Here is a 22,849-nt window from a genome sequence, read left to right on the forward strand (position 1 = left end):
ATGGTGGCTAACACTGACAGGCACTGAGAGTAATGAGTGTGATTAAACATCTATAAGAAAAAAAAAGGCGTTCTTAAGTTTTTATGTAAAGCAAGGATCCAAGAGGCTTAGACGCCACTTTCAGAAACCAAAAGAAAAGCACCTTCTTTGCAACAGACTAAAGAGAGAACTTCATATAATAAATCTTCTTTCTGGAGAAAAAAAGCAGAATACATTTCCATGAATGCCCAGGCAGAGAAATAGTCCATTAAACACCATGAACAACCAAGATGACAAGGCATCTCAGAAAGAAAGAGAAAAATCTCCAGAAAATAAGCTTACAGACATAGAAATATGCTACTTAAATGACAGAGAATTCTGGTTGGCACTTCTGAAAAATCTCAGTGAGTTCCGAAATGAGTCATATCAACAATTTTAGAAATTGAAAAAACAACTAGATGAGCAGAATGAGTTCTTTAGCAAGGAGACTGAAACTCTCAAAAAGAACAGAATAGATCTTCTGGAGATTTAAAAAAAACACACTGCAAGAGTTGAAAAATGAAATAGCAATCTTTGGAAATAGATTCGACCAAATGGAGGAAAGGATCAGTGATATCGAAGACAGAAATCTAGAAATAAATCGGAAGGAAGAAGAGAGAAACCAAAGAATGAAAAATAATGAAAGAGAAATTCAAGAACTAGCTGACACCATCAAGAGAGGAAACATCAGAATGGGCATTATCGAAGTCGAGGAAAAGGAACAGGGACTAGAAAGCATTTTCAGACAAACAGTTGATAAGAATTTCCCAAATCTAGGGAATGAGCTGGAGCTTAGAATTCAAGAAGTCAACAGAACATACAATTATCTCAACCCCAAAAGGCCTTCACCAAGACACATTTTGTTTAAATTATCAAAAATCAACAACAAAGAAATAATTCTGAGGAAAGCCAGGGAGAAGAAAATGGTAACTTATAAAGGAAAACTCATGAGATTATTGTCAGACTTCTCAGCACAAACATCACAAGCCAGAAAGAAGTGGAATCACATATTCAAACTATTAAGTGAAAAGAACTACCAGCCTAGAATAATGTATTTAGATAAGCTCCCATTAGATATGAAGGAGAAATAAAGACCTTTCCATACATACAAAAATTGAGGGAATTCTCCACTATGAGGCCTGCACTACAGGAAGTACTGAAAAGGGGTCAGCTCAGCTAAAACAAAATGACAAAAAAATAAAAAACATAATTAATAGTAAGGTGACTGTCAGGCAAATAGAAGCAGAAGAGTGCAACCCTTACTAAGAACAGGGCACTATAAGTTTAAACATTAAGAAGAGAATTGCTGTAGCAAGATAGTAATGAACGCTCAGCATACATAGGGACAAATTGAGACAACAATGACTGAAAAGGGGAGGATTCAAAGATCCAAATTCGCTAAGGGGAATGGAGATATGGCACATACAGAAGAAAATGGATGACTACATCTACCTAACTATTCTTTACATATTCATGATGATAATCACACACCAAAGATTCAGAACTGAAGTATATAACATAAAAGAAGAACCAGAGGGAAAACTTACAAAATCCAACCAAAATAAAGAAAACAGAAACACAGGGACAAGGAAGCAATAGAAACACCGAGCTACCAGAAAGCAAAAGGTAAAATGGCTATAAAAAGACCTCATATTTTAATAATCACCCTACATGTAAATGGACCAAACTCACCAATAAAAAGGCACAGAGTTGCAGAATGGATCAAAAAAATAAAATAAAAGAAAAGAAAACCCAACCATAGGCTGCCTCCAGGAGACACATCTCAGCTCCAAAGACTCAAAGTGAAAGGGTGGAAAATGACATTTCAAGCAAATGGCATTCAGAGAGAAGCGAGAATAGTGGTACTAATATCAGACAAAATAGACTTCAAAATAAAAAAAGGTAAAGAAAGATACTGAGGGACACTTCATAATGATAAAGGGAATCATGCACCAAGAAGACATAACATTTATTAATATCTATGCTCCCAATCAAGGAGCCCCGAAATATGTAAAGCAATACTAACAGCACTAAAGGGAGAAGCAGACCAAAACACTATCATAGTAGGGGACCTAAATTCCCCACTGTTAGATATGGGCAGATCATCCAAACAGAAAATCAATAAGGAAAAACATCCTTAAATGACACATTAGACGAACTGGATATAATTGACATTTATAGAGCCTTCCATTCCAAAACAGCTGCTTATACATTCTTCTCTAGTGCCCATGGAACATTCTCAAGGATCGACCACATACTGGGACACAGAGTTAGCCTCAACAAATAAAAGAGGGTTGAAATCATACCAACCATATTCTCATAATGCTTTGAAACTTGAGATCAATTGTAAAAAGAAAGCAGGAAGAAGCACAAAATCAAGGAGATTAAACAACATGCTACTGAAGAATAACTGGGTCAGAGATGAAATAAAAAGAGAGATCAAGAGATACATAGAAATTAATAATAATGATAGAGCAACATAGCAAAACTTTTGGGACATGGCAAAAGCAGTCATAAGAGGAAAGTTCATATCATTACAGACCTACCTCCAAAAATAAGAATGAACCCAAATCAACAACCTAATGCTTCATCTTAAAAAACTAGAAAAGGAAGAACAATTGAGGTCTAAAGTCAGCAGAAGAAAAGAAATAATCAAAATTAGAGTAGAAATAAATGAAATTGAAAACAAAACGAAACAAAAAAATAGAAAAAACAAATGCAATGAAGAGCTGGTTCTTTGGAAAGGTTAATAAAATTGACAACCCCACCCCACCCCGCCGGCCCCCGGCTAGATTCACTAAAGAAAAAAGAGAAAGGACACAAATAAACAAAATCAGGGGTGAAAGAGAGGAAATTATGACTGACATTGCAGAAATACAAAAGGATCATACAAGAATACTATGAAAAAGTACATAATGCCAAATTTATTAACTTAGAAGAAATGGACCAGTACTTAGAAAAATACAACCTTCATAGACTGAATCAAGAAGACTGGAAGATCTAAATAGACTGATCAGCAGTATGGAAATTGAAGCAATCATCAAAAACTTACCAAAAAGTAAGAGTCCGGGACCAGATGGTTTCACTAGCGAATTCTACCAAACATTCAAAGAAGATTTAATACCTATTCTCCTCAAACTCTTCCAAAAAAATCAAAGAGGAGGCAATACTTCCCAACTCATTTTATGAGGCCAATATTACTCTGATAGCAAAACCTGGTAAAGATAACACACACACACAAAAACTAGAGACCGATATCTCTCATGAACACATATGCAAAAAATCCTAAATACGATACTAGCGAACCGAATACAGCAACGTATTAAAAAGATTATACACCATGATCAAATGGGCTTCATCTCAGAGGCACAGGGATGGGTTCAACATATGCAAATCGATCGATGTGATATACCACATAAACAAATTAAAAAACAAGAATCATATGATCATATTAATAGATGCAGAAATAGCCTTCAACAAGATACATTTATGTTCAAAACACTTAACAAAATCAGTATAGAAGGAAAGTACCTTAACATAATAAAGGCCATATATGACAAACCCTCAGCCAACATTATACTTAATGGTGAAAAACTATAAACCTTCCCTCTAAGATGAGGAACAAGATAAAGCTGTCCACTATCGTCACTGTCATTCAATATAACATTGGAGGTCCTAGTGAGTGCAATCAGGCAAGAGAAAGATATAAAAGGAATCCAAACAGGAAACGAAGAAGTCACATTGTCACTATTTGTGGATGACATGATTCTCTATATAGAAAACCCTAAAGACTCTACAGAAACACTATGAGAAACAATAAGCAAATACAATAAAGTTTCTGGATACAAAATCAACGTTCAAAAATCCGTAGCATTCCTATACGCTAATAATGAAGTGTCAGAAAAAGAAGTGGAAAAAATAATTCCTTTTGCAATTGCAACAAAAAGAATTAAATACCTAAGAATAAATCTAATGAAACATATGAAAGATCTATATAATGAAAACTATAAGACCCTATTAAAAGAAATCGAAGAAGATACAAAGAAATGGAAAGATATTCCGTGTTTTTGGATTGGAAGAATCAACATAGTTAAAATGACCATATTACCGGAAGCATTATACAGATTGAATGCAATCCCCATCAAAATCTCATTGGCATTTTTTAAAGAAATAGAACAAAAAATCATCAGATTTGTATGGAAGCATAAGAGACTCTGAACTACCAAAGCCACCCTGAGAAAAAAAGAACGAGGCTGGGGGCATCACTCTGCCTGACTTCAAATTATATTACAAAGCGACAGTAATCGAAACAGCATGGTATTGGCCGAAAAACAGACACATGGATCAGTGGAACAGAGTTCTAAGTCCAGAAGTAACCCATATTTATATGGGCAAATAATTTTTGACAAAAACATACAGTGGAGAAAGGAAAGTCTCTTCAATAAATGGTTCTGGTAAAACTGGAAAGCTACAGTTTTCCAGAACTGATAGCTTTCCAGTTTTACCAAAACCATTTATTGAAGAGACTTTCTTTTGACTGAAACTAGACTGTTGTCTATCACCACACACCAAAATGAAACTAGACTGTTGTCTATCACTACACACCAAAATTAATTCAAAATGGATTAAGGATCTGAATATAAGACCTGAAACAATAAAATGCATAGAAGAAATCATAGGAACTAATCTCAAGGGCTATGGACTTAAAGAGGATTTTATGTGGTGACAGAAAGAAATCTAACTAGGGAGTTGAACACACAGTGTAAATATATATATGCCTTACTGTTAAAGTGTACAGCTGAAACTTATTGGATTTCATTAACCAATGCCACCATAAAAAATAAATAATCAATTTAAAAATAAATTAATTAATCTAAAAATAAATAATTAACCCAATTAATCAATTGATTAATTAATCCAATAAATAAATAAATAAATAAATTTTAAAAAGTATAGAGTGAAAACAATCCCTAAAAAAATAGATCTGTAAAATATTCAAAAAAATTAATTCAAATAAAGTATTTCAAAATAAAAACCTATAGGATCACCCTTAAGAACCTTCAAATAAATTATTTCTGATACACAAACATATACATACCTCTAACCATTTAGATACATTTATGTGTTAATAAAATTCCAAATACAGATTAAAAAAACAAAAAGTCATTTAAAAATAACTTTGGTTGTTCTCATAACATATATGGCACATGACGACTTAAATCACAATCATGGTTTTTGTTAAAAACACAACATATTTTTATCTATAAAAACTGCACACAAACTCAAAACAAAAAAGTTCTTCGAAGTGATACAATTATTCTAAATGTTAAGAAAACGTAGAAAAAAATCATTCTATTTTTAAAATAGAAGTGGATTAAGATTGGTCTGATTGTGTTGCTAGAAAATCTGTGTTTGAAATTTGTTAATAAATTATTGGTGAAAATCCTTAATAACTTTTTTGCTTTCCACTGTGTGAGGCTTTTGGAGTTGGTCAAGGTGGGAGTCACTTAAAGCCATGTACTTAAAGCCACGGGCACGATTACTCATTAGTGTAGCGTATACATTTTATTGTCTGCATGTAAATCTTTCACTGGGTATCTATTTTTTAAAGAACATAACCAAGATACTGTTATATTACTTAAAAAAATAATGTTTAAAATCATTGTATCACATCAATTATTTACTCTGTGGTCCTTTTCCTAAGGGGACACCTGCATTTCTTGAGACCACACTGTTTGAAACTGATCCCAGAAGTGGTTGGAAAAACTCCTTTCAGTTCAGCCCCACTCTGTCTACTACCTCCTTGGCGCAGAGCATAACTGGCCACTTTTAGGCATCTGGTAAATCTTTAGCCAAGTGGAAGATGGTGCCTGCCTAACCAGCCCCACCCAACACAGATAGATTGCATAAGTAGGCCAAGAGCGAACATTTTCCCCTTTATTTCCCTGTTTCTCTGTCATTATTATTCACTTTCTCAGAAAATCGTTTCTCAGCCCTATTTTGTTCTCCAGTGGTTTCCTAGGCTTCCAAGGCTACTCTCTAAAACATCCTTGTGCAGTTGTTATCTCACAAATTGGTTTGAACTATGCCTGTTGGGAAGGAAACTGTCCGGTCTTTGGAATTAAGCTGTTTTCACTTACGTGTAATCCAACTTTAAATGTGCATCAAAGAAGCCTTCAGACAAGCCAGGGCTAGTGTCTTTTGCCGCTATCAGAGCTGTTCAGTTTCTGCAAGACTTCAAAAACTGGAGGGAAATTTGCTTCTCCCACTTTATGACATAGTTTATTGTCTTTCTAACTCATGTTTGTTTTTCATTTAAAAGTTTATAACAATGATAATAATCTTTGTACTTTGGAGAAGGATAAAAGATGTTGGTGAAAGCATAAGTGGTTCCCTTTGATACATCCTTCTGGAAGGAAGCATTAACATGTAGAGAATGTACTAGCTTTTATGAAAACTACGAGTATACAGTATGCTAGGGTTAAAACCTGAACTGTCTAAATGCTACTGAGAGCTGTATCTTTTGGAATCCATATAATGATAATAAGAATTGTACTTAATAGTTATTGAGAGGGTACTTGTAGAGCTGATACCTGAGCCCAGCCAGTCTAACTCTAGAGTTTATACTCTACCACTCAGCATTATTGCCTTTTGGAGGGAAAAGGTTTTGTCCTGGTTACTACATAAAATATGTTTGCATTTGGAAGGAATTTTAGGGCCATGTTTCAAAGATTTGATTGTGACCATGTCGCATAAGCAAAACAACATCTGTAGATAAAACCAGTAACAGGGTGACTCCTAGCAGGACTTGAAACTGTAATGTTGCAAAGTATTTCTGGAATCACCACATACCTAAAAGCACCGTTAGATTTTGTTCTTTTTGGATTATATTCAATCCTCCTCTAGAATCATGCAGTTAATAAACATTTCCAGTTTTAAGTGGTACCACTGTGAATGGGAATGCAAAGGCTGCCATTATTCTTGACACGGAAAGCAGAACAATAAAGGCAGACAAATCAGGTTTGAGTGACAAGGGTAAAGATTAGGCCTCCAAAGAGAAATTTATATTGGTAGGCAGCGTGTGGCAACAATCTGCTCTGCAATGTGGAGATAGAGACACCACTACTGGAGGGACCTTCGATCCTTGATTCCTGGGACAGGTTATACAGCAATATTGTGTGGAGACTGGGAAAAGGTACATGAGAAAGTGTTTGTAGCCTCGGAAGGAAGGAACATGATAGATGTTCACATCACAAGAGCCGCCTGCTGGCTGAATCACAGAGCATTCATCAGGCCTGTCTCCATAGAGAACCCTCATATGCTCATCCTGAGTACTTGTTCACGCTGTAAAGAGGAGAACAGAGAGAAGGCAATCAAGGAGGAAAAAAAGAATGGCAGCCTTCAGAATGGAGGGGTTTGGTGACCCAAAGGATCTGGCTGCCTTCTGTCAAGAAGGAAAGTGAAGAGAAAATCCTATATTCACATGCTTTAGAGGCCACTGCCAGAGAAATAAAAGCTTTCATTAGTCTCTTTCTTCCTTAATTAAGCTTTTCTCAGTATACAACTGGGATCGCTTTTATTTGAGAAAAAAGAGAATAAATCTAATAAATGAATAAAACAGAGATAAGTTGACTCCCTAGACAAAGCTCAGTGCTGGCAGCCTCGAATTGTCAATGGCAGTGCGGGACGACGCCTCGGGAAATCTCCAGAAGCATTCTTCTGAGTGAGAAGACAAGAATGGAAGTAACTTGCAATGGCTAGAATTTCCTAAATTCTTTGCTGCCTTGACAAACTTGTCCAAAACTGCATCTGTGTGTGATAGAGGAACCTGGTCAAGAGTGCTGAAGAGTGGGTCTGCATCGGGTCTCACATCTTCACTTGCTAAATGGGGGTAGGGGAGAGGAATAGCCCAAAGTAGTTCCCAAATTTGGTGTTGCAGGAAAATCGCAAATTAGTAACGGTTGTTGCTATAGTCACCAATACTATATAATTCCTGGGGTCCCTGCTGTATTCCAAACCTTGTACTGAGCCCGTCACTTGATAGGTGCACAGATATGTTGTTCAGTCTGGGATGAATGAGGCCCAAAAGGAATGGCTTTGCTTTGCAAGGGTTCATGGTGCTGGAGGCCTAAGGAAGTCAACACCAGGGAAACTACTTGGGTATTTAGCTATAGCTTTATCTTTTCAAAGGGCAGAACTTGGAAGAAAGATGTGATCTTATACCTTTTTCCATTGAACAAAAGGCCCCTTAGGAGACCAAAAACACATAACGATTCTCCTAAATTGAACATTGCATACACTGTATGAAAATATGAATGTTAGTCCATACATTTTGCAAATGCTTTTGCATACATAACTCATGTGACCTTATATGGATGAAGGTCACTTAAATAAATTTGTGCTTTAAGTTTCAGCTGTTTCAATTACAAAATGGGGAGATGGACTTAAAGGTTTTTAAAGTTTGTATCGGCTCAAAAAGATTTTTATAATTTTCTACTTCAAATGAGGAATATCTCTAAATTACTCTTAAAGATTTAAAAAAGCATTTGTTTTAAGATGGTCTAAAATTGGGTGCCTGCTAAACATCAAGACATCATTTGTCTTCAAATTATTATGTACTAAAATAGGTTCCATTACTCGATGGATATGTTCCCGTTATGGCATCTATAACAACACGGGTGGATGTTACCTAAAGTGATTTATTTTTGGTTTTATCTTTTAATTTGCAACCTGTCTTCAAACATTCTCACTACTAATGAGCAAGTTTATTAAGAGCTTGAGGATGAGGAATGCCTATGGACCTGACCTTTTAGCAAATTGGCCAGTATCTTTTAAAATTAATCTGGTAAAGAGAAACTATTGTTTCAAAGGAAGTTTGTAGATAAGCTGTTAATTGCAATTGTTCATTTTCCTTTGGAAACTAGAGATGAAGAGTAAAATGTGGACAGGCCCTGCATGGAGAACTTGACACTGTTATTTGGAATGAATAGTTAGACCTCATAAGATAGCTGTTTGCCTGTATATAAATCACACTTCCTCTTGGCCTCCTTATTTAAATTTGGAAACTAGAGAATACTCCACTTTACTGGGCAGTACTTTTAAACCAGTCTCAAATAGAATCTAGTAAGTGAATCCAAACATAACCTGCTACCCCTGACAATGCAGGGACAGCTTAGCTGGAAAAGCAATGTCAGCTAACACAGAACTTGTACTTGAGGTGCAAGCTGCACTGATGCTTGGAGGGAAAAAACAAAAGTTGTTTACTGAAGGCTTAGCTTTTGATTTTAACGTTTTTTCCTATCAATTCTGCTGAGAAATAATTTCAAGTGTTCATTTCCATCTGGAGGCCAGAATGCAGGAGACAAAAGCTTCTTTATAGAGTGCAGAGAACTGCATAGATGCTTTGACAAGTCTCAGCTACAAAAATGAGTTGCTGAGGAAAGTCGTGTCCTGTTCTAAGCACTGTTATTTACTGTTTCAGAATCCTGACAGGGAATTTTGAGCTAAGAAAATATAAACCATATTTATCTTTCTGAAAATCCCTATTAAAAATGTTCTTACCACGCAGAGTATGTGGAAGAAATGTAGAAGAAAAACAGATGAACAGCAAACAGAAGAAAGGCATTACAGCAAAGTTTCAACTCTTGTGTGGTAGTTGAGGATCTGGACGTATTTCTGTTATAAACTGTCATTCTCCACATTTTTATTATTTTCATATAAAAGTTTGCTCCTAGCTCAAAGTCTCCGAAGGAAATCTTTTTAGATTTCTCTTTTCCAAATTATCATCAAATTATAATTATGAATAAATAAAACTGATTATATACGGTGTATATGGAAAGAAGGGGGATACGCACAAACAGGTCAGTGAAGAGATAAGCAAATTAGTTTAACAAGATGGAATATCTCCAAAAACAGTGCCTTCATTTAATGACATGTCTAAAAAAAAAAGTGTTAGTAAGAATAGGAGTTGATCAGCCTTGAACTTAGAAAAGAAATAGTCACAGGTGCTAGAGATAATGATCCTTAAATTCTCCAAGTAACTAGAGGCTTTGTTGGTCCACATGAGATATCTTTTTTGCCTAGGTGGAACATATTACTGCCTAGAGAGTGCCTGGAACACAGTACCGCCCAATTCATTCATTCACTCACTCACTCACTCACTCATTCACTCACTCACTCACTCACTTTTGTATTCTCATTGAGCATCTACTTCTGGCCAGATCTCTACCAGGCAGTTGGGAGGTACTTGTTGAATCAGAGAATGAACTCTGTGGTTCTTCTTCTGGTGTCTGGTCATGAGGCAACCTTTTGCTGAGACATCTTTCTCTTTAGCTGAGCTGTGACACAGAACGTCCTTGCCAGGCTGAGGGAGGTTCTGTCTGATGGACAGTGACATTTCTCATTGTAAATAACTATCTGGTATCTGGTTTTCTACATCAGTTCCTGTGATCTCTGCCAGTGTGACTTGGTGTCCTGAAGCATGACACTGAATATCTAAAGTCTCTGAGTATAAAAGACGTTGTAACTTTAATTCTGTATTGTTAAAGTCCACACATTTTACTCTTCTTGAGTAGGTGTCAAGGCACCTACTTCATTATTTCTTTTGTCTGAATTCTGCTAACTTGACAGGGCTGGCTACCGAGTTGGAGTTCTGAGCTTAGCCTTGATCTTGCCATGTAAGGTCTCTTTTTGTCACTATCAGCATTATCTCTGAGCAGCATCCTTGTGGAGCCCTCGACTAGCAGGTCTCCAAGTGGGTGCCTAGAATGCCTGCATGGGAACAGGGAGACTCCAGATGCTCAGTGTCATATTTGAGGACATCTAAGACAATTTTAATCAAGAGGTATTTCTAGATATGACTGTATCATAGCAAATTTTTCTTTTTTTGAGAAGCACTGTAACTTGTGATTTTGAGGGGTGTGCTTCATAAAGCCCATGTAAGAGGCAGCAGGAAAGAGCTCTTAACAATGGAAAAAGCACAAGCCCTGAGCCTCTTCACAAAGTGAGAATAAAATGTTAGCATGCATTACTAGGCACTTGGAAAAGCACGCAGAGCCCCCGCCTGCACACTACAGGCACTCAGCTACATGTTAGTCCTGTTTCAACCTCAGCTTCTCCTCACGGGTCTCAATTCTTCTATTTATGAAATGAAATAAGTAATAGTAAAATGGCTGGAGGATAGAAAATATATTAAATTGCTTATAGCATAAAGCCTAGTACATAACAGGCACTTAATACTTATTGAATGAACAGGCAAATAAAAATGCTGAGTTTCAGAAAGAAAAGTATTATACGAACTCAAACTACTAACATAGAGAGAAAATGTACTTATCACTTTTTATTACATGAGAAGGAAACACACTTAAAAATCAACAGTTTTGGACACTATATTCAATATTAGAAAATGTATTTTAGTCATACGCAACCTGAATCATTGAATAAAATAAAGCCTATAACTGCCCCACTGCCATTATTGTTGTCTGATATTCATTTCTACCCCAAATTTTTCTGTGGTTACTATCTGCTACCTTTGTTTTCCATTTTCTCTCCAGGATAATTTCACACTAATTAATCTTCATAAAGCACTGTTTTTGCCTCTATGTGGCTTAGAAATACTCTTTCTCTCTCCCTGCCTTTCCATCTTTCATTAAATAACACCCCTATTCAAAGCCGTTTAACAAGTGTCCTACTTTACCTCTCAGTCCTTTGTTCTTATCCTCTCTAACTCAGGAATTTTTTTATCTGGAATGTATAGATTTTCAGGTTGGATTTTATTAAGTCCACGAATGCCTAAATGTCTATGTAAAACTGTGTGTATACATGAATTTTTCCTGAGAGAAGATCCATTTCAACAAGTGACCAAGAGGTGCCACAGAGGTGACGACCCTTCCCACCTAGTGTCGGGTCTCCCTCACACCCTCACATTGGGGAGTCGTGCTCCTCCTCAACCAGGGCTGTCCTCCCATTGGCCCATCCTCTGACAATGGAACCCTTCCTTCAAGGCTGGCTGAAGATCTGCCTCCCACACAAACCTCACTGACATCTCTACCCCTTCTCTGGCTCCTAGAAATCCTGGCCAAGTGCTGAGGAACCACCACATGGCTATCATGTGCCCTCCAGATTTCATGATGCACGTCTGCTCCACTTGAAGGAGTTACAGGCAAGTTCCTCTGGCAGGCTTCTTCGATATTTCTATGTGTGTTCAGCCTATAGATGAGCTTAGATGTGAGTAAAAGGGACTCGGTCCTGGGCAGGCCATGCCCCCACAGGCTTACAGCATCTCCTTCCACAACTACCTTGCACCATCTTTCCCGAGCTCTCTAAAGTGGGACTCTTGAAGTCAGTTTTAAAAATGAAACTAAACTAAACTAAACCAGGGCCCCTTCGTTTGCACACCATGTGGTTGACAGGTGTTCTCTCAAATCATTTTGGAGAAGCGGTTCTAAATGTGTTTTAAATGTGGGCCTCCAGCTCAAGGCCCACATGGACTCTGTGGGGTATCTTTTCATTGTGAAATATGATTAGTTCCGGGCAATCCTACCTACCTGCACACTCATCTGCACCTTACTGTGAACCCCAATTTTGATATCCCAACTCTGTCCTGGCTCTGAGTGCAGACATATAGTAACAGACGTGACTTCCTCTCCTTTGATCCCTGGTGCGCCAAATCATAAATCCTGAATGTTACAATTGCATTAATGGCTGGTCAGACATGTGATGAAGCGAATACTGGGTCATCAATGTATTAGCTGCCGGATGGAAAACAAGCAGAGGGGAGATAGGAAGAACAAACTAAAAAAGCCACAGATCTGGCTTGAATGTAGTCTCTTCAATTTGCAGAAATATCATTTTCATCAAAGGTCAAAGTCAGTTACTGGTAGAAAAATCAATAAAGTCGAGGGAGGGGAGAGACTAAATAGATAAATTCATGACATGTCTGCTGCATTGAAGGAACTTGGTGAAAATCTATGTATTTCAAACTCTTGGGAATAAATCTGGTTGCCAGTAAATTGGACCATTCACGTAGTTTCATGGGTTCCTGCTCTGAAAAGATTTTAAAGAATTATATTAGTGAAATATAGAGGGGAAAAAAGAGTGAGGAGAGATTTAAAAACCGCCTTTTGTCTGTTAGTCTTTATCACACATTTTATTGGACTCAGAATCAGGTGTTTGTGTTTTTGATTTTAAAGAAAGTGATCCATGAGCATGTTCTACCTGTCCATGACAATTATTGCAGATGATCAGAAATCTTTGTTACTGGCAATCCGAGGCCATCAGTTACATTGTACTTGTGGATAGTACAGGCATGCCTTGTCTTATTGTGCTTTGCAGATATTGCGTTTTTTTACAAATTGAAGGTTTGTGGCAACCTCACATTGAGCAAGTTTATTGGCACCATTTTTCCAACAGTGTTTGCTCACTTTGTGTCTCTGTGTCATATTTTGGTAATTCTTGCAATATTCCAAACTTTTTCATCATTATTATATTTCTTGTTATAGTGATCTGTGATCAGTGATCTTGATGTTATTACTGTAATTGTTTTGGAGTCATCATCATCATCATCATCATTATATATTACCATTATATATTATATATTATTATATATTATCATTATTAGAAATGGAGCCTGAAGATGTGACTAAATTGCTATAATCTCATGATAAAACTTTAAGAGATGAGGAGTTGCTTCTTATGGATGAGCAAAGAAAGTGGTTTCTTGAGATAGAATCTGGTGAAGATGCTGTGAAGATCGTTGAAATGACATTAAATAATTTAGAATACGTCATAAACTTAGTTAAAGTTTATCCTGATAAAGCAGCAGGATTTGAGAGGATCGACTCAATTTTAGAAGGAGTTCTACTGTGGGTAAAATGCTATCAAACAGTGCACATGCTACAGGTAAATCACTGTGAAGGAAGAGTCAATCAATGGGCAAAGTTCACTGTTGTCTCATTTTAAGAAATTGCCACAGCCACCCCTACCTTCAGCAACCACCACTCTGATCTGCCAGCAACCTTCAACATTGAGGCAAGACTCATTGTCAGCAAAAAGATTATGACTCACTGAAGGTTCAGGTGATGGGTAGCATTTTGTTTTTAGCAATAAAGGTATTTTTAAGGCATGTACCTTGTGTTTTAGATATAATGCCATTGCACGCTTATAGTGTAAACATAACTTTTATGTGTATCGGAGAACCAAAAAACTCTTGTGACTCGCTCTATTGTGATATTCACGTTGTTGCAGTAGTCTGGAATCAAATGCGCAATATATCAGAAGTTTGCCTATGCTAGAAAAGAGATTCTAATTTTTTAATCTGAACATTATAGTCTTAAGGTATTACTCTAAACATGATGTGTACTGTCTTGACTAAATGTTGGCTTAAAAATACTGACTCATTTCTTCCCCTTCCTCCTGTACCAACAACAGAGATACTGCCAGTTTTCAAAGTCCAATCTGGAGCCTACCCTGAGCTGGGAAAGGCTCAATGCTCTGGTAAACAGAGCACTATGCAGAGCCCTTCTCCACTGAGGGCACGTGGGTGGGCTATTACAAAGTGATTACATTTGCCATTCTTAGCTGCCAGCAAATATATTTGTTCATTAACACTGGATAGGTAGAATGCTCCTGAAGAGGACAACTGAGCAATTAACTATCCTTCAAATTAATTCTGAAGGGACCAGAAAGTGACTTCTCCAATGGCATTTTTTTTTTCTTCAAAGAATAATCTGCCTCAGAGATGGGCAGAAAGAATGAACAAAGGGAAGTTAGGTGAGGGGCCATACACAGGACTTTCTGGTTTTCAACTTCTATGTTTAGCTGGCTATTTAGCTGCATTAATCTAGGGTTCTCAATTTTGAAAATTCAAATAAAATTTGACTTTACGTTCATACTGTTTATGAAAACATGAGTTGCTAATCAATAACCCAGTGGTATTTTGTATATGTTGTGATCAAATTATGACATAATTTTATAAAAATTAATTTCAAATTATTGTCAAATTTTTTAACTCAGATCTGTTATGACTCTTACTTTTGAATATTCTGAAAGCCATCAGTATGGATGTAAAGAACCAACAAAAGGTTTCTCTAAAGGCATCGGTTAACTCAGTTTGGAGGCAGCCACGTATGGGAGAAGGTGCCCTCAGGGGTCCCGGGCACATGTTCTTGTTCTGTTTTAGATGTAAGAGCTTGCTTCAGGTGCTTGCTTTCTGAAGACCTTAGAAACTCCTACGAAAGGGCTTGCTTTGTGCCAGGTTCCAGCTGGGTACTCTGCATGCATGTTTCTTCTGACTAGCAAAGCAACTCTGGTAGGAGTCATTACTGACTTTGTTTCAGAAGAAGAAACACACTTGGAGGTCAAGCAGGTCACCCAGACCCTGGTGTAGAGTCTAAGTGGTGATGTGAGACTGTGGACTCTGCGTGGTTGTAGCTGAGGCTATCAGGATGAAGAGGATGAAGCTCCACAGGGCCTCCATTTTAGCCACATTTAGAGCTTTTCCTCCCTAGAGCTCTGCCATCCAGCACTACCAGTAGGGAATAGCCAAATTCAGCTATTTAAATCAATATAAAATTTTAAAATAAGGTCCTCATTCACAGTAGACACTTTCTGACTACAGTAGCCACATGTGAGTAGTGGCTACCATACTGGAGAGCACAGATACAGACGATATCTACCACTATAGGAAGTTCTACTGGATAGTGCTGCTCTAAGTGCTGGAATTCTGCTGTCTGGTTACAACTGTCTCTTCCATCCTATCACTGTCTAACTGAAGCTGGACTCAATCTTTTAGCTCTATCCTTTTCCTTGCAGTCCATTGGACACCTCTGAACCCCTGCCACGAAGCCTAGACTTTCCAACCACAATTTTCTTGGCATCCTTGACTCCCTTGCTTCTTGGCTTTCTGTGTACAACTCCCTGCTGATCCTTAACCACTGGAAGATCACATTCTTTTGATTTCCTTGCTCCTGTTTTGGGATATGATGCATTACTGGAAAGGATGATACAATAATAAAATGGAGATAATGGATGCTCTTCAATACCAAGTGTGTCCTCTCACCTTCTTAGCACTTCTTATATTGACTCACTAACTCATTCCTGACAATGCCTTGTCCCTGAAAACCTAAGATCTCTCATGATCCTCATTTTCCACAGATGACCTGCTTCATAGCTGGTGGGGAAGATGATCTAAAAACCAGGCCATGAACTTCCTCGACATGTTCCTATAGCTTTCTTTTTGTTTTCCTCTAGCCATGGTGATCCACCACCTGCTTTCCACCCAGGAGTACATATTTCTTGCTCTCTGCTCATGATGTCTCCATCATCTAGTAGTTCTCTTCCTAATTTCATTTCTGCTACAAAGCTGTTTTTGGATCATTATATCTTTCCTTAACATTTAGTTCCCTAACATTAGTTTCTCTAACACTTTCTCTGTCCCCCTCACATACGTTTTTAATTGGTATCACACAGATTGATATATAGGGCATCTTGCTTCTTCCCCACTAAACTACAACCAGTGTGAGGAGTACTTGCTGGATTCATCTTGTATCCCCAGTAGCAACTGGCACAGACCCTTGTATAGAGTGTATTCAATACATATTTATTTAATGAATATCTGTATATATGTTTTTTGCAAATGCCAGATTAATTCATAAAGTAGATTATATTTAACTCAATAATAAATCGATGAATACAATTCTTCTAATGATCTCAACACGAAGTTCTAACTAAACCATTACATTACCAAGACGTCTGATTGGAAAACAGCATGCATGTGTTGATGACTAGCACAGCAATAAATGGTGCTGTAGAAGTGTGCAAATATCTTTCTGAGAGAGGGTGAAGCAGGTACGAAATGATAGAGAATGGGCAAACAAGCTGAAATAGACTTACCTTGAGTAGCAATATAATGATTGGGTCGATGATAGCCCTAAAAATAAATGAGAAGGAATATTTGAAAAACTTAAAATCAATACGCAGCCCAGAAGTCACAAGCTAAGTTTGCCAAAATGAATGCACTTAAAATACCAACAGTTGCATCACTTGAAAGTTAAATTACCAGACCGAGTACAACGAGTTCCTCTTAATAAGCATAGAGGCATCAAATATAACAGTTCTGATGCAGAGGGGGTGTGAGTAACTAAATTATACACTGGCTGTGAGATGATGGATGAGCAACAAACACTAACCACTTATGGATTCTCTAAAATAACATGACCCCAACTCTTACTAGAGTGCAAACAGGCTGGGAAGGTGCAACAGAATTTCATTTGTGTTTGGGGTATTACTGGCAATGTGCCAGGCTTTACCACATATTCTGTTATATTGGTATAGGCAGTTATATCAATAGTAATACTAAACATCATTCTTAAACACTGCTCATACCAGGACATGATGTTGTAGCAGGGGCTAAGAATTTAAAGAGGCAAAAATTCTGCAATGCTCCTTTATTTTATCATAACCCTATAAAAGGAGGAAAGATGAAAATTGAGACCACAGAAAGAAGGAAGGAAAGAACACTGTAGAATCAATTTCTGGGAAACATAAAGGCAACTTATGGAAAACTACACATAGGTGACATAACATCACCATGGACCTTAAAACTTTCCATTTCTGTCTCCTGACATGACCCACAATACTGTGCCAAGAGCCACATGGAAAACAGAATTAAAAAACTTAAAGAGGAAATTCAGATTTTTCAGATAACTTAAATACATATCTTTTAGATTATTTTTTGCTCTCAAAACCAAGTTGGCAATAACGAACAACAAAGGCAACTGACCTGATATAAGTCTCAAACATAGAATCATGGCAGATTAAATAGGATTATTTAGATGAGCACTCATTTCTTGCTAGCTAATAAGCTCTAAAAGGTAAGGCCCTGGTCTGACTAATTCTCTCTACATGTCAGTCCTAAAAAGATGCTAGAACTCATTTGTTCAACTGAAATAATCCACACAGTCTATGAAAGACCTATGTTGCTAAAACACAACGGTCATTTCTCAGTCCTCATCCATACGACCTATCACCAGAATGAGCACAATTACTTTCCTTGAAATACTTTCTTTGGTTTCCAGGATATGACACTCTCCTGATTTTCTTCCTACCTACTTTCCTGGCTATCCCTCCTCATTTATTTGCTCATTCCTCTCCTTCACACCTTGATGTTAATGTTGGAATGCCCAGTTCTTGGTCTCTTTCCTCGGTCTACACTTCTTTGCTGATCTCAACCAGTCTCATGGCCTTCAATACCATCTGCACATGGATGAATCCTACAAACTTACTTTCAGTCTGAGCCTTTCTTTGAAATCCTGATGTGATATCAATTGCCTACTTAACACCTCCACTTGGATGTCTAATACATATTTAAAGTTTAACGTATCTAAAACTGACCTTGTTTCCTTCCTACCTCCCATCTCAATCTGCTCCACCTACAGTCTTCTCAGATAACGGCGAATCTATCTTTTGAAGGCATCCTACCCCTCTTCTTCCTATACCCCATAGCCAATCTGTCAACAAATCCTTTGTCTCCATCTTCAGCATAAATCCAGGATTCTACCATTTCTCATCCTCTGGTGCCACCACTTGGCCAAGCCACCATCATCTCTGATTGCATCCACAGCCATCTAGCAGGTGTCTTTGCTTCTACTCTGGCCACCTACAGTCTGTTCTCTCAGCTGCCAAATCATGTCACTCCTCTGTTCAAATCTCTCTAATGACTACTCATCTCACAGTGAAAGCCAAAGTCCTTATGGCTGTTTCCATTACCCAGCCCCACAACCTCTCATCTCATCACCTAAGACTCTCCCTGAACTTCACAGCACTCCAACAATATGTGCCTGCTTGTTTTTCTTCAAATTCGCTAGGCGTCCTCCATAGCAAGGCTTTTTCACGGCTTTTCTCAGCCCAGATATCTATATGGCTCAGTCTCTCATCTTTGCTCAAATGTTACTTTCTCAGTGGAGCTGACTCCAGCCACTCTATTCAAAATTGCGATCCATCTCTGAATCTTGTCTCCTTATTCTCCCTTTATGACTTTCATTTTCCATAGCACATACTACCATCTAAAATACCACACAGAATTAACGCACTTATTTCACTTATTATCCATTTCTCTTGATTAGATCATCAGCTCCATTAAGTCAGAGGTTTGCCTTTTGCTCTTGGTAGGACTTATTCATAGTTGTAATTCTAGTACGTAGAAAAGTAATTGACATGCAATAGGTACTCAATAAAATTTTACCGAATAAGTGAATAAAGGGGATACTGACTTTTTTCTCTGTTAAAATTAAAACTAATTAATCTGGTAAACACAAAATCAGACTACTTTTATGTTCCTTCCTCTATATCTCTATCCACTCATTCTTTAAAGCTTAGTTCAAATTACCTCTACTACTAATCTGATCGTATTTACTTCTTCAGCCAGGTACAAGGAGGCAATTAGTAAGTGTTTATAATATTTCAGACACGTGCCAGGTACAGAGAATATAAAGATGAGTAGGACACTGTCCCTGTGCTCAAGGTCCCAGTAGGACCCAGTATGAAGAAGATTCTCTTGGAATCTCTCAGGGAAAGGAGTGTTATAGGGAAGAGGTTTCTTACTTCAGCTTCTTGGGGAGAAGGTAACAGGACTTTGACACCTCTAAGTACTTCCGTAACATTTGCTGAATAGAGGAATAAGTGCAATGCACTTTAGGAAGAAACTCTGTTTTACTCAAAAAAAAAAAAATCTAACTTAGGTTGAGTATATTTTTGGTCATTATCAAAATGGTGTAAATGTCTTCAATTGAGGAATGAGATATGAATTATTTTTCAAATAATCATCCCCCAGCCCTCACCCTCAAGTCTATAACCAAACTGTCAACCCTTTCCAAGTAGCACTAAAAATAACATTCTTATAGTTATTTATGGATAACTCTTAGAGATTGTGATGCAGTAATTTTGGTATCATCTGATTAATACTCAACCAAGAATAAAAAAATCATACATACGAACAAAACCTGTCCATGGAAGCACCGACAGACTAAGAAATAGTGTGATGGCAAGCAAAGGATGTCTTGGAAACTGCAAGGGGTCAAAATCTGTTTCATGTAAACCGGGGCCTTGGAGGTAATGGCAACATTCCCTTGATTTTCAGTCTACTTTTGATTTTCATTCATTCTTTCAACTGAAAACATGCCGCCTCCTAAAGAATTTATTCTAATGTAAGACATTAAGTTAACATGATGCAGAATGAACAAAGAAGCAGTCTTCAATAATTAAACAGCCTGCATATTTAATGACATGTCTTGCGTGCATTAGGAGTCCTGGTTAACAGCTGCAGACAACTTTGAAGGCAACTTAAAAGTGCAATGATGACAAGAGATGGCAAATCATCGAATTAGGAATTAGAGAGTTTTGTCCTATTAATATGCAAACAGATTTTTTTAAAAGTGTCGAATAATCCAAGTTGTTGACAAAAAATGGAAATAACGTGTTCTGAGTCCACATAAGCATGGACGACAAAAAGGCACAGAGTGTTCTAGAGGAGTTACCAGCAAATAGGCCGACCCTCACTCTAAAGCTCTGTGGTGTGTGGGGCAATATTAATGCATTTGCTTCTGGAGCTGAACCAACACGTGTCCCCCAGCCTTCCAGCAGAAACGCCATGCGGTATATGTGTCAGAACGGTTGGGCTTACTGGCAGTTTCAAGGTACGTACATCGATATAATTTCCATTGATATAGTCTGAGTTGGTGTCCCCTTCTATGGTCTGCAGCCTCACCCGGGAGTGGTCATCTGCAGAGGAAAAGGAAAAGAAAACAACAACTAACAAAAGCGATCCTTTGAGCTGTTCGGAGCTCCAGAACACAAGGGCATTACATTGAGATCACCCGCATCCATGCCACTTTAACGATAAATAAAGGATTAAAGACTACAATTTCTACACTTCTTATTTTGCTATTAAGATGAGGAAGGATTTATAATTCTTTGCATTTCACAGTAAATCCCATTAACTTATTCTTTGATCAGTCACAGATGTGCAGTGTTGGCAGAGGTTTGAAACTTCCACACAAGAGTCTTGTGAATCACAACAGAATTATGTCTTGGATTGGAAGTTTAGCAACTTCACTAAATCACATACAAGCCCTGAGATTTTGAAGGTTGCCCATGACATCCACCTTGACAAACGATTGTTATAAACCACAGCCCAGCCTTCTGGGAGGTGCGGATGTGGTTCTAACCTCACAGTCTGTGAGTTTTCTAAGCCTTTCCTCTGTACCTGAGGGCATGGGGGCGGGGTGGGGGTTGGGGTAGTGTAGAGCAAGGCTGTCCCCTATCAGTCATGTGACTACATGCTGCTCATTGATACCAGCAAGTCTTAGCAACACATCTGGAGAGGGGGATGAGAGCATCTGCTTCAAACTGGGCTATTTTAAGGATTAAATGAAAACAGATTGCCAAGCACAATGTCCAACACCCAGCAAGTACCGTACATGGGTCGTGATTGTGGTATTAATTACCTATATTTAAATTTTTTTCTGAATAAAAATTTTTCTCCCCAAATAGCATTGAGACATCTCAATTATTTCCTTGAAAAATCTATATTTTAAAAAAGAAAGTTCAAAAACCCCCGTAAGGGCAGGGTTTTGTTTTGCTCACTGTTCCGACCCCTGACCCCTAGATTAGTGCCTGGAACATAGTTGATTTCCCCCCCAAATATTTTTTAGATGAATAAAAAGGTAACCTTTTGCTTTTAGAAAAAATATATGCTTTAAAAATTATTTCCCCAAATTAATTAATTAATTAATTACTTTTCCTTCCAATTAAAGCTTACATTCAAACCCATTATTTAGAAGAGATGAAAGCCAGCTGCTCTGAATAGGAAGCACTTAAAATTTCTGATAGGTGGCATGAGAGAAACTGCAAAACTTCACTTCTAACGGTGCTGTGGGCGGTCCTGCCTCTACACTGATATGTCTCCTCAACATTTCCTTTGGGTTAATGGGTGAGAAACGAGTCCCCAGTTTGAGGCAAGAGCCAGGAGGCCTGCAGGTGACTGACCGTTTTATCCACAATCACTGGAGGAAGTGTTGATTTGGACCTGTTCCTTGGCTTGACATGCTAATAAGTGAAAGTCAACATTTCATATTGATCCCTCAAGTTCAATCGCTGTGGATAAATGTTCTGTTTTCAACAGTGTTGGTAGAAGAAAATTGTGTCAGATTTCTAACCTTCCTTAATTGAGGAGACTTTTCATTTCAGTTCATATTATTTCACGTCAGTGCCTTACAATTAATTAATTGGGGCTCGATAAATTTATCTGGAATATGGAAACAAAGTGGGCCAGAAAAGGAGAAAAACCTAGAGGAAGCTGCGTCTTCCTGCTGTTCTCAAAAGATAATATGGGTAGTGCTTGTGTGTGTGAGCTCTGGGGTCAGGTGTGCAGGTTAGAATCCTCCACCTGTGATTGTGGGCGAGTTGTTTAATCTCTCTGTGCTTTAGTGTTCTTATCTATAAGATAGGGATTAACAGTGCCTACCTCATGAAATTATTGTGAGCATTAAAGTAAAACACAAAAAGAGATTAGATATAAGCCCAGTGTACAGTAAGTGAAAGTTATTGCTATTGTCATGTGCTGTGTAATAGATACTCACATCTTTCTTCTCACTCACTATCTTTATAGTTGATGCCCACACAGACAACAGCAGCCCAGAAACGGACTCATATGCGGTCAGAATTCTTCCTCGTGGTGACTTGTTTAAGAACTAGTTTCTTAGAATACATTTTGCTTAAAACCTGAGGCTCCCTATCCATAGTTTGCTCATGCTATGGGGGAGGTGAGTCATTGAGG

The 22,849-nt window shown here is 37.8% G+C and overlaps 1 protein-coding gene across 1 annotated transcript in view; it reads right to left on the minus strand.

Annotated features, from left to right (window-relative positions):
* Window positions 1–22,849, minus strand: part of PTPRM (protein tyrosine phosphatase, receptor type M) — a 737,127-nt gene that overhangs the window by 66,827 nt on the left and 647,451 nt on the right. The window contains exons 19-20 of the mRNA XM_011366167.2: window positions 20,717–20,793; window positions 16,909–16,945 (exon numbers count right to left, since the gene is read on the minus strand). Of these exons, the coding sequence (XP_011364469.1) occupies window positions 16,909–16,945; window positions 20,717–20,793 (114 nt within the window). The remainder of the gene's footprint in view (window positions 1–16,908; window positions 16,946–20,716; window positions 20,794–22,849) is intronic.

The sequence above is a fragment of the Pteropus vampyrus genome, unplaced genomic scaffold (genome assembly GCF_000151845.1).
Source record: "Pteropus vampyrus isolate Shadow unplaced genomic scaffold, Pvam_2.0 Scaffold122, whole genome shotgun sequence".
Taxonomy (NCBI): domain Eukaryota; kingdom Metazoa; phylum Chordata; class Mammalia; order Chiroptera; family Pteropodidae; genus Pteropus; species Pteropus vampyrus.